The sequence below is a fragment of the Chenopodium album genome, chromosome 9 (genome assembly GCF_948465745.1).
Source record: "Chenopodium album chromosome 9, dcCheAlbu1.1, whole genome shotgun sequence".
Taxonomy (NCBI): Eukaryota; Viridiplantae; Streptophyta; class Magnoliopsida; order Caryophyllales; family Amaranthaceae; genus Chenopodium; species Chenopodium album.
In genome coordinates, this window is record NC_137842.1 from 63,445,513 (window position 1) to 63,457,349 (window position 11,837).

Genomic DNA, 11,837 nt, shown 5'->3' on the forward strand with positions numbered 1-11,837 from the left:
TAATACGGTTTTATGATGAGGAAAATAATTCTACACAAATATTCTCTTATTGATATTTAACTTTGGTATAACTAGCTATAGAAAGGGTCAAAGGGTGGTTATGATGTAAATGAGATCCGATTTCAAGTTTTGCATGTGATTAATTTTAAAATCGTGCAAAAATCAGTAAATGAGTCGAACATATATTCAAGTACATATGGAATTAATATATAGAGTATAATTAAAATCAGCGATAATATAATTAAAATGCCAAGGCAGGAGTAGTTCAGTTAACTTTTGGCTGATTGACTTTGGTTATGTAAATTATGTTTTTAAGTAATTGTCCTTTCTTCACAATCGTAAGTGTTGATATCAGCAAAATTGGCAAACACTTAACTGCATGATTTACATGAATTCAATATACTCTATTAATCTACTTTCTTCACAAATCGTAAATAGCTCTCTATGTTATTCTTATAGCTATGATTTACATGAATTCAATATACTCTATTAATCTACTTAACTTTTGGCCTATTCACATTTACCGAACTGAGCTGAGCTGAACTGAACTAAACTGAATTTATTGGAGCTGAATTGAATTGAAATGAATATTTTATGAGAGAGGGATATTAAGAGCTGAACTGAACTGATTGGAGCTGAACTGAACTGAATTGAACTGATTAGAGCTGAACTGAACTGAAATTAAATAAATGTGAACAGACCCTTTCATATAACTAGCCAATTGCAATTATTAACCATATTATATATATATTATTATTTTGAGATAAGCTTCTTCAAAACGTTCATATAGTTTGAGGAAAGCTTTAGGGCATAATATCAGGTATTTTGTTGTTGCCTTAACTAAACAACTATTTAGTGCCGTCCCTAATTAAACATTATATTAGTCGGTGGAAATTTGGCATGGTGATGGGCTAATCATGAATTAATAATTAATTGATTAGGATTATTAGGAAAATGTTTCTGGATTGTGCTTCCAATAGTTACTATTCCGTGGTTTAACACAATATATTAATAGTTGAAGTTATGTATGTATTAGTTTTTTTTTTTTTTTTTTTTTTTTTTTTTGGTGTTCCACCCGGTTCACCCTTTGGGCTAATCCGGATTCGGGGATCAGTTCTGGGTGGTTAGGTTTCAGTCCCCTCCCGATTGTTGTTGCGGGAGATCGAACACGAGTCCTCTCTACCAAGTGTAGTCCCAATCACCACTACACCAACAACCAATTGGTAGTTATGTATGTATTAGTAAGTGTGATATTTCATTGATACATATAATAAAGGGCAAAGGAAATATACTTGAACCGAAATAAATCACCATTCAAAGTCCTTTTTCCGTAAAAGAATTTGATAATTGTCAAATCTTAGATTTGTTATTCTACTTACTTAGCTAGGGTGCATGATTAAGAGAAAATAATGCAAATCCTAAATTACGGAAAAATAAAATTTTCAAAATTTTGCAAGGTAAGAAAACATTATTACAAGGGTACGGATGTCTGTGGCTATGTGCCCTCCGGAGTGATGTTAATATATAATTATTATTATTTTTTTTAATTAAGGATTAATAATGGCTATATACAATCCAAAGTTTACAATGAAAATTCAAAAGTACGTTTTAATTTTTAATAGTCAATTGATCTCATCAAAACCTATGACATAGCTTCGCCTATGATGTGGTACATATTTAAAGCAATCACATTATAACAATTTTTTTTTTTTACTAAACATTCAGTTATGTTAACAATCTAGCTTCCTGTATTATTTTTCTATATGTAACAATAATCAAAGATTGTTTTTATTATTAGTATAGAGAGAGCTACAAAGAGCAAATAATGTATATAAAGTACTAGATTTGATCTTTGACGTATCACTTTGAATAATTTAACCAATTAAACTAATTAACATTCATAATAACACTATATAATACGAAGTATGATACTAGGTGCTCGTATATGCACATATATATTTTAATTAGATGAATTTTGAGCCAGAATTAATTTCTTTTTATGTGGCATCATCATGTGGATTTGAGCATTTTAGCCATACATAAATCATCTTTGGATTTAGTTAATTTAGGTTGATCTTGACGTCTTTGGAACCCTACCCTCCCAAACAATCGTCATTAATTCACTTGATTGTTTGTAAGTGCACTATCTCCATAATCCGACATATTGACAGAATATATATTAATGAAATTCTCTTAATACCCACACAAATAGAAATTCCAATTCCAATTCCAATTCAACATCAATATATATGACACATTAATTAAATAACTATTCATACTCGTATATATTTTTGTCTATTAATGAATAGCTAGTAAGTATATATCACCAATGACGCCCTAAGTTGTTAAGTTACATAATTTATTGTAATTAAGAAAAAAAATTGATGCCGTGATTTGTTAAATGATGTGTGTGTAATGTCTTCAAGTTTCCAATATGTGTTGCTTTCGTTTTACGATATCAAATGGAAACAAATTCTTAAATTGTATGTTTCACTAAGTGGGAGTTCAAGTCTTTGTACACTTTCATTTATGCATAAGATTGTTTTGTGATGATGATGTTATTTGCAACGAGTCTTATTTAATACTCTAAATGGGGGAGGATTGTTGAATAATTTAGAGTATTTAAGACAAATTCCATGTTGTTTGATTAATTACTTAGGTTATGGTGTTGTAATTAATTAAACAAGGATTAGAGCATGAACTAGAGCATGAACAATTAGCTACGAAGCAACATTGAAGCTCTCTCGATCGAGCTATGGCAGCCCGATCGAGCGCGAGAGTGGAGATGAATTTTGCTGATTCACCGCCCGATCGGGCATTTTCAGGCCCGAGTGATGACCCAGAAATCGCAAGCACTCGCACCCGATTGAATGCTGACTGCCCGATCGAATTTTATTTTTAAAAAAAAAAACTATTTCGTATTCTCTTAAATTAAGATCAGACATTTTTACCTAGGACGTACTCTAGCAAGTGGCAGGAGATTAACTAAAATACTCCACCACCCTTACATAAATATGCTCCAACGGAAATTGATTTTGGCACACCCGACCCCTATATAAGAAACATAGGGGTGTGCCAAAATCAATTAAGAGTGTGCCAAAATCATTTCCTGCTCCAACTTATCTCTTGTTCTGAATAATCTTCTCATCTTACCAACAATACAATCAATAATGTTGTGATATGATTTGAGTACCTTAAATTTTAATTTCGGACAAAAAGCATACTCATATCTAGGGATGGCAACGGGTCGAACTCGGAGCGGATTATGCTAAATCCGACTCCGACTCGACAGGAAGTCGGAGGCTAAATCCGAATCCGACTCCGATTTCAATATCCGACCTTCGATTCCGATCTGACCCGACTTCGAATTTTTTTTTTCGTTATTCAATATACTTTGAGAAATTGGGTTATTTGGGTCTTTACTACCTACACCCAATGCCACTATGACCCCCACAAAAATCCACTATCTATTGGAGTCGGAGTTGGATAATCCTTCAGAGTCGGACATTTGTCGGAGTCACATTTTTTTCTCGGATTTTTTGTAGGATCCGACTACGACCCTCTTCCGACTCAAAATTGAATTATTTTATCGGAGTCGAATTCGGATTACTTGTTTCTCGGACTCGGAGCGGATTTTTTTCCCTCGAATCGGGGCGGAGTAGGGTGGAACCAGGCTGATGGATTGCCATCCCTACTCATATCAAGCTACTCTAGATTCTAGAAAGATCCGAGTAAAAAACGATCACGGACAGTTGACACAAACCATACAGTACTTGTGACAGCTAGTTCCTTCTTCCAAGAAATCTCAAACAGAAAAATAAGGAATACTCGTATTCATCCTCACACAATCTACTCCATCAACTGGGCCCCACCAACCTGCCGGAAAAAAAAAAAAAAAAAAAAAAAACCTTAACGAATTGGGCCCCACTAAGAAGTCTTACGTTACCAATACCAGTCCTATGGCGGGTCTTTTTAAACCTCCCATATTCACTTGAACCCTTCTCATTTCTCTTATCTCTAATTTTTTCAAAGTTTTTTTCTACTCCTTTAACTCTACATACAGAGAGAAACTTCCGACGCCGGTGGTATTTTCCGGCGTCTTTCCTTTGATATTGTAAGTTTTAACCCTTATCTTCTGTATTGCGTATATAGAAGTGTGTATTATGTAAATCATGTCATATTGATGTATGTATATAAAAACTTGTAATATTTACATGTATGTATATTTACATATTAAAGAAACATTATGAAATATAAATTCTTCTTCAAATGAACGATTAGTGCAATTTCTTTAAGTTTAGGCACTTATCTAATATTTTTTTGAGTTACCAATTTACTAGTTCTTGTTAAAGCTAAGAAAAATAAAAGTTTTTGTTTTTATAACCTAAATAATTTATGTATATATGTTCATGGGAGACTTTTTTTTTTTTTTTTTTTTTTTTTTTTTTTTTTTTTTTTTGCAATGAAACAGTACACAACAAATTTTGTTAGCAATTCAACGTCTTAGCAATAATAATACTTTATCTATTTCAAATTGTTACAATTCATAAGTGTCTCTATAAAATAGAAAAGCATTTTAAAACCATATACTAATAATTTTTGTATGTATTAGTATGACCAAATATTATATGAAGTATTTTAGATAATATGAATATATATATGATACATCGTATTTGACTACTTAACAATATCAATGCATAAACTAGCATTATCTGAATTGATAGTAACGGATGCAAAACAAAAGAAACATGTAGTATATATAATCTAATACGAAGTATATATGTATTTATATATAATCGAGGATAATTTATCATATCTAATTTATTTGGAATAATTAGGTAAATATTAAATCCAGGAAATTGGTAAAATGAGAAGACCATTACAAGGAGTTGTAGATGATGTCAAAGGAAGATTGGCATGTTACAAGCAAGATTGGGTTGGTGGTATCAAATCTGGATTTGGGTAAACTTTTATCCCTCTAAGTCAATATTTAAAAGAATATTGATTTTTATATTTTGATTTTAATTAATGAAAGTGAAGTCTGTTTTTAAAAAAATTGATAAATTTATTTATGATGTTGGGAGTATAGGATATTGGCCCCAAGTACGTACATCTTCTTTGCTTCTGCTCTTCCTGTCATAGCCTTTGGGGAACAACTCAGCAGAGATACAGGTGCTCTTCCTCTTACACCGTTATTTGACTTTTGTTTTCCTAGGATTATCAAAAAAGAAAAGAAAAAAAAATACGGAGTACATTTTTTAATAATTAATCGTAAGGTGTACAATATATTGACTTTTATACTCTCACGCACAACTTTAATACAGGTAATTATTAATATAAATAAAATCAAGGATTAACCCTACAATTAATTAACAAATAAATTAGTGATTTTTTTATTTTTATTTTTTTTTTACTATAGTAATACTTCCTCCGTTTTTGTTTTATTGCACCATTAGGACTTTTACGCTATTCACTTAATCTTCTTTGACCATCATTTGTGAATTATCCATTAGGAAAAATATAGTCATGTGGGATCATTGTACACATGGGCCTAGGCTGGACCCCCTTATTTCAAGTATTAGGTTAGCCCATGTACAAGCCCAACTTTGAAAAAGATAGACTCCAAAATTTCAATGAACATTAAATACTGAGTTTCAAATTTCCTATATAGTATTGCTTAGCTCTAGAGTCTGGACCTTCCAATGTACATATGTTACTTTTTAAAATGAATGTAAAAACCCACTATTTCATTACTAAATTTATGTAGTATGCCAAGAGTGATGTATATATTTTCCTCTATATGTAGATGGAAGTTTGAGCACTGTTGAGACTCTAGCTTCAACAGCAATATGTGGGATCATACAATCATTTTTTGGTGGACAACCTCTATTGATTGTTGGGGTTGCAGAACCAACTGTGATTATGTACTCTTACCTCTACAACTTTGCCAAAGGGCGGTCTGATTTGGGACAAGAACTCTACCTAGCTTGGGCAGGATGGTATAATTTTCAAATTTCATAAATATATAACATTTCTTTAGAACATGTACAATATTCTCACAAAAATTTGTTACCTTATTACTCAGGGTTTGTGTATGGACCGCCCTCATGTTAATTCTTCTTTCGATATTCAATGTTGCCTCGATCATCAACCGGTTTACAAGGATTGCTGGGGAGCTATTTGGCATGTTGATTACAGTCCTCTTCATCCAAGAAGCAATCAAGGTAGTTTTAATATCAAGTACTTTACTAGATAAACTTTGTTTTATTTCATAAACTCAGTATTGATCTTATGATTTTATATTATGTAGGGTGCTGTAAGTGAGTTTGGAGTCCCCAAGGCCGAGGATCCAAGTGAAGAAAAATTCCAGTTCCAATGGCGGTATGTAAATGGATTATTGGGCCTCATTTTTACCTTTGGTGTTCTTTCTACGGCCTTAAAGAGTCGTAGAGCAAGATCATGGCGGTATTCTACAGGGCGAATCAGAAGCTTCACTGCAGATTATGGAGTTCCTTTGATGGTTGTGGTTTGGACTTTCTTATCATATAGCATTCCCAAAGGAGTTCCAGAGGGTGTACCGCGAAGGCTCTATAGTCCTCTGCCTTGGCAATCTGAATCCTTGTACCATTGGACTGTGATCAAGGTAAGCATTCATTCTGCAACATCAAGTTTATATAACAGTAAAATTAACTCTGCTGTAAAATTTTAAACATTTTGTGATGTATGAAATGGTGTTTAAAATGCAGGATATGACAAAGGTGCCTGTAACATACATTTTTGCTGCTATAGTCCCGGCTTTGATGGTAGCAGGACTGTATTTTTTCGATCATACTGTTGCTTCACAATTGGCCCAACAGAAGGAGTTCAATCTAAGAAAACCTTCAGCTTACCACTATGATATCTTGGTTCTTGGAGTTATGGTATGATCAATTATTTTCCTTTTCATTTTATCATATACTACTATTTCATCAAAACTTGTTAAAGTGGTTGATTATCTGAAACTACAATAATGCGAATTGTAGACATTGATTTGTGGACTTCTTGGACTGCCACCTGCAAATGGTGTTCTTCCACAATCTCCGATGCATACTAAGAGCCTTGCTAGTCTTAAAAAGCAGGTATGTGTTCAAAATTTAATTAAGATCGTAGTCTTGTTACTTGCTAGTACTGCTGTCATAATTTTAGCTTAACTCGCGTATTTTGTAATCGAATTACAGTTAATAGGGAAGAAGATGGTTGAATCTGCCAAGGAAAGCATTAGGAAGAATGCTAGCAGCAATGAGATTTATGGCCAAATGCAAAATGTTTTCATCGAAATGGATCAAAGTCCTGATGTAAGCTCTCAATAAGATGCTTTTAAATAACGGTAATTCTCGAGTAGTATTAACAATGAATATGACCATAATAGTTTGTTATTTTAGCCCTATGTAGTTGCCAAGGAGCTTGAAGAACTAAAACAGGCGGTAATAAAAGGAGACAGCAGCCCTGAATCAAAGGACAACAAGCCTTTTAGACTCGATCACATTGATGCATATTTGCCTGTTAGAGTCAATGAGCAAAGAGTAAGCAACTTGTTACAGTCAGTCCTTGTAGCAGGCGCTTTGTTTGCTATGCCCGTGATCAAGTTGATACCCACCTCTGTTCTTTGGGGATACTTCGCGTACATGGCCATTGATAGTCTCCCTGGAAGCCAATTTTGGGAAAGAATCCTCCTCCTTTTCGTAACCCCATCAAGGCGTTACAAGTAAGGCTCACATAAACTAAAATTTTACTCTAAAATGTTGGCTGCTACATTTCTGAGTTACTAATATGCACTTACTTAGATGCTTAATGTCACTAAACCTTAGTCATCGAATTATGCTGATATAAGTCCTTTTGATGTAGGGTTCTGGAAGATGCTCATGCATCTTATGTAGAATCAGTGCCCTTCAAATACATTGCTGCTTTCACAATATTCCAGTTTATATACTTGGCAATTTGCTTCGGAATCACCTGGATTCCAATCGCTGGGATTCTATTTCCTTTACCTTTCTTCCTTCTCATAAGCATACGCCAATACATGCTCCCTAAGCTGTTTCACCCGGCTTATCTGCAAGAACTAGATGCTGCAGAGTACGAGGAGATTGCTGGTGCACCAAGACGCGCTCATAGTTTGTCTTTCAGAGTAAGTTATTTGACAGCTTAATATTGCAACACTCCTTATATTTCTTCTATCTTAAAATCATACTTTGTACAAGGGTAATAAGATTTTGATCGTGTTTACAGAGGGATGCTCTCGACGATGAACTGGTAGGAGATGATGGTGAGATATTTGATGAACTGACAACCAGCAGAGGGGAGTTTAAACTCAGAACCTTGAGCTTTGAAAATCCTCAGGTTAATTGTTTTTTATAAAAAAGATCATTAAGTTTTCTATAGTTGATAATAGCACTAGCACATAGAATAAAGAAACATCAAATTAAAACTTGTTCACTACCTTAACTTAGCTATACTTGTGCATTTTCAGGTTCGCCCACACGAAGTTGTTCATCCAGAGTGAAGCAAATAAGAATGTTTACACTCAGTAGATCGAAAAAAGTATCATTTGATCATAAAAGTTTCGGTATAATTTGAACTCTTTAAGTTTGTATGATATTACCTACCAATGATTTCTTAGTCGAAAAATTAAGATTGAGGTTATAACCTGTAAGAATTGAATAGGTTAAGGTACAAAGTTGATATCCCTTCATTACACGAGTATTTATGTAAACTTTGCTAGGAGGGGCTAATCATATACTAGTTCATCATGCATAAACTTATTGTATTACTTTCATAAATTGTTCGTCGTTGTATTAAACTTATCAATGACATCCTGGCCAAATGGTTAACATTGAGGTTATATATAATACAAGTACATGTTTAAGGTTTTAAGGTTGAATTCTTTCCATTTTATGTGTATTTTTTTTATTGGATTTGGTGCTTTGTATGACCAAATAAAATGAAATTTCAACGTTGACGTGTTTTATTTTGTAACTAGCATGCTCATTTTCTTATGGGCTTATGGCATTCTAAGTTGTGGGCCTATGAGGCACTCAAGAGGCTTTTTTTTTTTTTTTCATAGAATGGTTGCATTAGGATGACGGCTCAAAATTTTAAATAATCATTTTTCTGGTGTGTTTTTGCGCCCTTATGTAGATTATGTTTATGTTTGAGTCTCCAAAGATAAAAGTGAGAAAATGTTTAGCAATCAAACTATAATATGAGTTTAAGTTTTAAATTAGTTACTATCTCCATTTTATATTATTTATTTATTTGTAACAATTAGACAATTTTTCTCTTTAATTTATATCAAATTGTGCAAATAATATAAAAGAGAGGAAATACGTGAATTGAGCCATGAAAAACGGTTCACGTATCATTTACATGACCATACTTGTCAATTGTCAACCCTAGCCCCGTCAATCAAGTATTGACAAAATTAAAATTTTCGGTAGTGATACATAAAACAAACAAAAGAAGACCATGTGCATTCCATCCCTTTTCCTTAGCTGTTGAGTCTACTTGCTTGTCAATTACATGGGCTCAAAATTACTCAATCCATTCAAACTTCTACTTGATATTGAGTTTGACACAACAGTTGTGAGTTGTGCATAACTTGGCTAGCTTTGTGAATAATATGTTAAATTGCTAACTTTGATTGATTTCATTCATATAAATGTTAGTTGATACGTCAACAGAATATATATAGTTTACTAAAATTGATTGTAATTAATAAAAGAAAACAGATTTAAAAAAAAATAAATTAAATCAATCAATCAATAACTATATACTAAAAGACACAACGGTAATGACACGTGTCTTTTTCTGGTGTGTCCTTTAGTATTTTTTTTTTTTTTTGAATAAATTTCAATAAAAGAAACAAATCTTATTTACAAAAATTCTGTAACCTTCACAATATAATAACTTAAAATAAAAAAAAGGTTTGACATATCTTTAATACAAATATTTATATAGCTATAAAAACACATTCTTTTTTTTTTTTTTTTTTGGTGTTCTACCCGGTTCACCCTTTGGGCTAATCCGGATTCGGGGATCAGTTCTGGGTGGTTAGGTTCCAGTCCCCTCCCAATTGTTGTTGCGGGGGATCGAACACGGGTCCTCCTTACCAAGTGTAGTCCCAATCACCACTACACCAACATCCAATTGGTTATAAAAACACATTCTTAACGTAATTTTGCTCATTTTCTACCTTATTAAACATCTAACATATCTTTCGTAATCCTTTATTTTCCTCAAAATACCGTGCATGGCACAAGAACTAACCTAGTTTATATATAAATTATAAAGCCAATTTAAATCAAAGCAAAAATAATAAATGAAATAAAAACATAAATTATACCGTACCTATTAACAACGCTTGTTTTTGTTTTATATTGTTACATTAATACGCAGTATAAATTCTAATATATAAATTTTTTTTAATTATTTAATTGTATCCTTAAGTACTACACATATCATTGACTCATTGTCCATAAAAGTATTACCGAAAATTTTGGACAGAATTTTTAAACAATTATCTCACCTTTGGGAAGCACTCCATATCATGCATAAATGCATAGTTGCAAAAAGATAATTGATGTACCATTTAAATAAATTCCAAAGTTTAATGTGTTGCCTAAAAAACACACCATGAGTTTGATAATACATAAAGGTACAGTAAATGAGAAGTTCGGCATCCTTGCCTATTCTTAGGTATAGACGTATAGTATCATTATTACTTGAGCTCTCCTCACACCTAATCTTAGGTATAAATTTAAGATTAATAATAAACATATACTTAAAATAATTTCAATATACGAGGTATGTTATCAGGCTCTATTATCTACTCTTGTTGAGTTTGAGAGCTTTTATGTATTTGTAAAAAACTGTACTCCAAATATATTACTGATCATGTTTTTTTGAGCTTCTGCGCAGAGCAAAGTAGAGCTAAACAAATTTCACTAGAGCAGAACAATTCGGGTGAGCAGAGCAGCACTTCCACACACTGCAGAGTAGAGCAGAGCAGATTTTAGCAAAATAAAGCAGAATAGAGCACAATAGAGCAGAATAACTCTAAAGAACAGGGCCTGAATGTACTAATATGTGTTTTTGATAGATCTGTCTGGATGTGCATGATGTTGAAAATTAATATTTCTTAATATAATTTAATTATACAAGCTCACATGTCATGCCGTGCTTGAGTTAAGTAAAAGACATGTTATGTTGGCTTGTGCTAATATTAAATAAATAGTAGAGCTCATGTAAAATTGGCTCATATGTTGTGTTCGTTCTACGTCTACGATTAGGGCTCGTAATAATTTGTATTATTGTATATGTTTGCTAATTTGTCAAAAATAAAACAAGTTAACCTGCCATGCTTCAATTCGATTCTCATGCCAGATTTTGAAAATGATATTATGTATAGCCATTGGCCAACTGATGTGTCTCTTGTCTTTTATCAATATCATAACGAATCAAGCCATTTTTGTATCGTATTTGATCCATCTGCTCATCCGTCTAGCTCATACCCTATAATAAGAGTAGTTTGTACATCTACAAAAAGAAAATAAGGCAAACATAAAAAACAACTATGGAGTAGTCTGTACATGTACAAAAAGGAAATAAGGCAAACATTAAAAACAAAATAAGCAGTCAACAAAAGAATTAATTATGAAAAAGAAAATAAACAGCCAAAATTGACTAAGAATAGTAGATTAATAGAGTGATTAGTGAGTTTACATAAAAAAAAAAAAAAAAAAGAGTGATTAGTGAGTACAAAGAGAGTGAGAGTGACAGCTAATTAGGTCGTAAAACGCGCA

General features: G+C 32.7%; 1 protein-coding gene across 2 annotated transcripts; it reads left to right on the plus strand.

Moving 5' to 3' along the window:
- The first annotated feature begins 3,961 nt into the window (after positions 1-3,961).
- LOC145558715 (boron transporter 4-like) lies at positions 3,962-8,910 on the plus strand. Of its 2 annotated transcripts, none has more exons than XM_081620031.1 (13): positions 3,962-4,114; positions 4,839-4,962; positions 5,090-5,172; positions 5,807-5,999; positions 6,086-6,224; positions 6,311-6,643; positions 6,747-6,920; positions 7,023-7,118; positions 7,218-7,334; positions 7,422-7,744; positions 7,885-8,164; positions 8,266-8,376; positions 8,507-8,910. In XM_081620031.1, exons 2-13 carry the CDS (start codon positions 4,868-4,870, stop codon positions 8,537-8,539), a joined length of 1,977 nt encoding a protein of 658 aa, XP_081476157.1. In that variant the 5' UTR covers positions 3,962-4,114; positions 4,839-4,867; the 3' UTR covers positions 8,540-8,910. The 2 variants fall into 2 exon arrangements, with proteins under 2 accessions (XP_081476157.1, XP_081476158.1); XM_081620032.1 differs by having other exon boundaries at positions 3,975-4,114; positions 4,856-4,962.
- The last annotated feature ends 2,927 nt before the right edge of the window (positions 8,911-11,837 follow it).

What these genes read in the sequence shown, in the direction of transcription:
- LOC145558715 (XM_081620031.1), top strand. Translation starts at nt 4,868, where the DNA reads ATGAGAAGACCATTACAAGGAGTTGTAGATGATGTCAAAGGAAGATTG. An exon ending in ACCATTGGACTGTGATCAAG is followed by an intron (nt 6,644 to 6,746) that starts GTAAGCATTCAT and finishes TTTAAAATGCAG; the next exon opens with GATATGACAAAGGTGCCTGT. An exon ending in CTCATAGTTTGTCTTTCAGA is followed by an intron (nt 8,165 to 8,265) that starts GTAAGTTATTTG and finishes TCGTGTTTACAG; the next exon opens with AGGGATGCTCTCGACGATGA.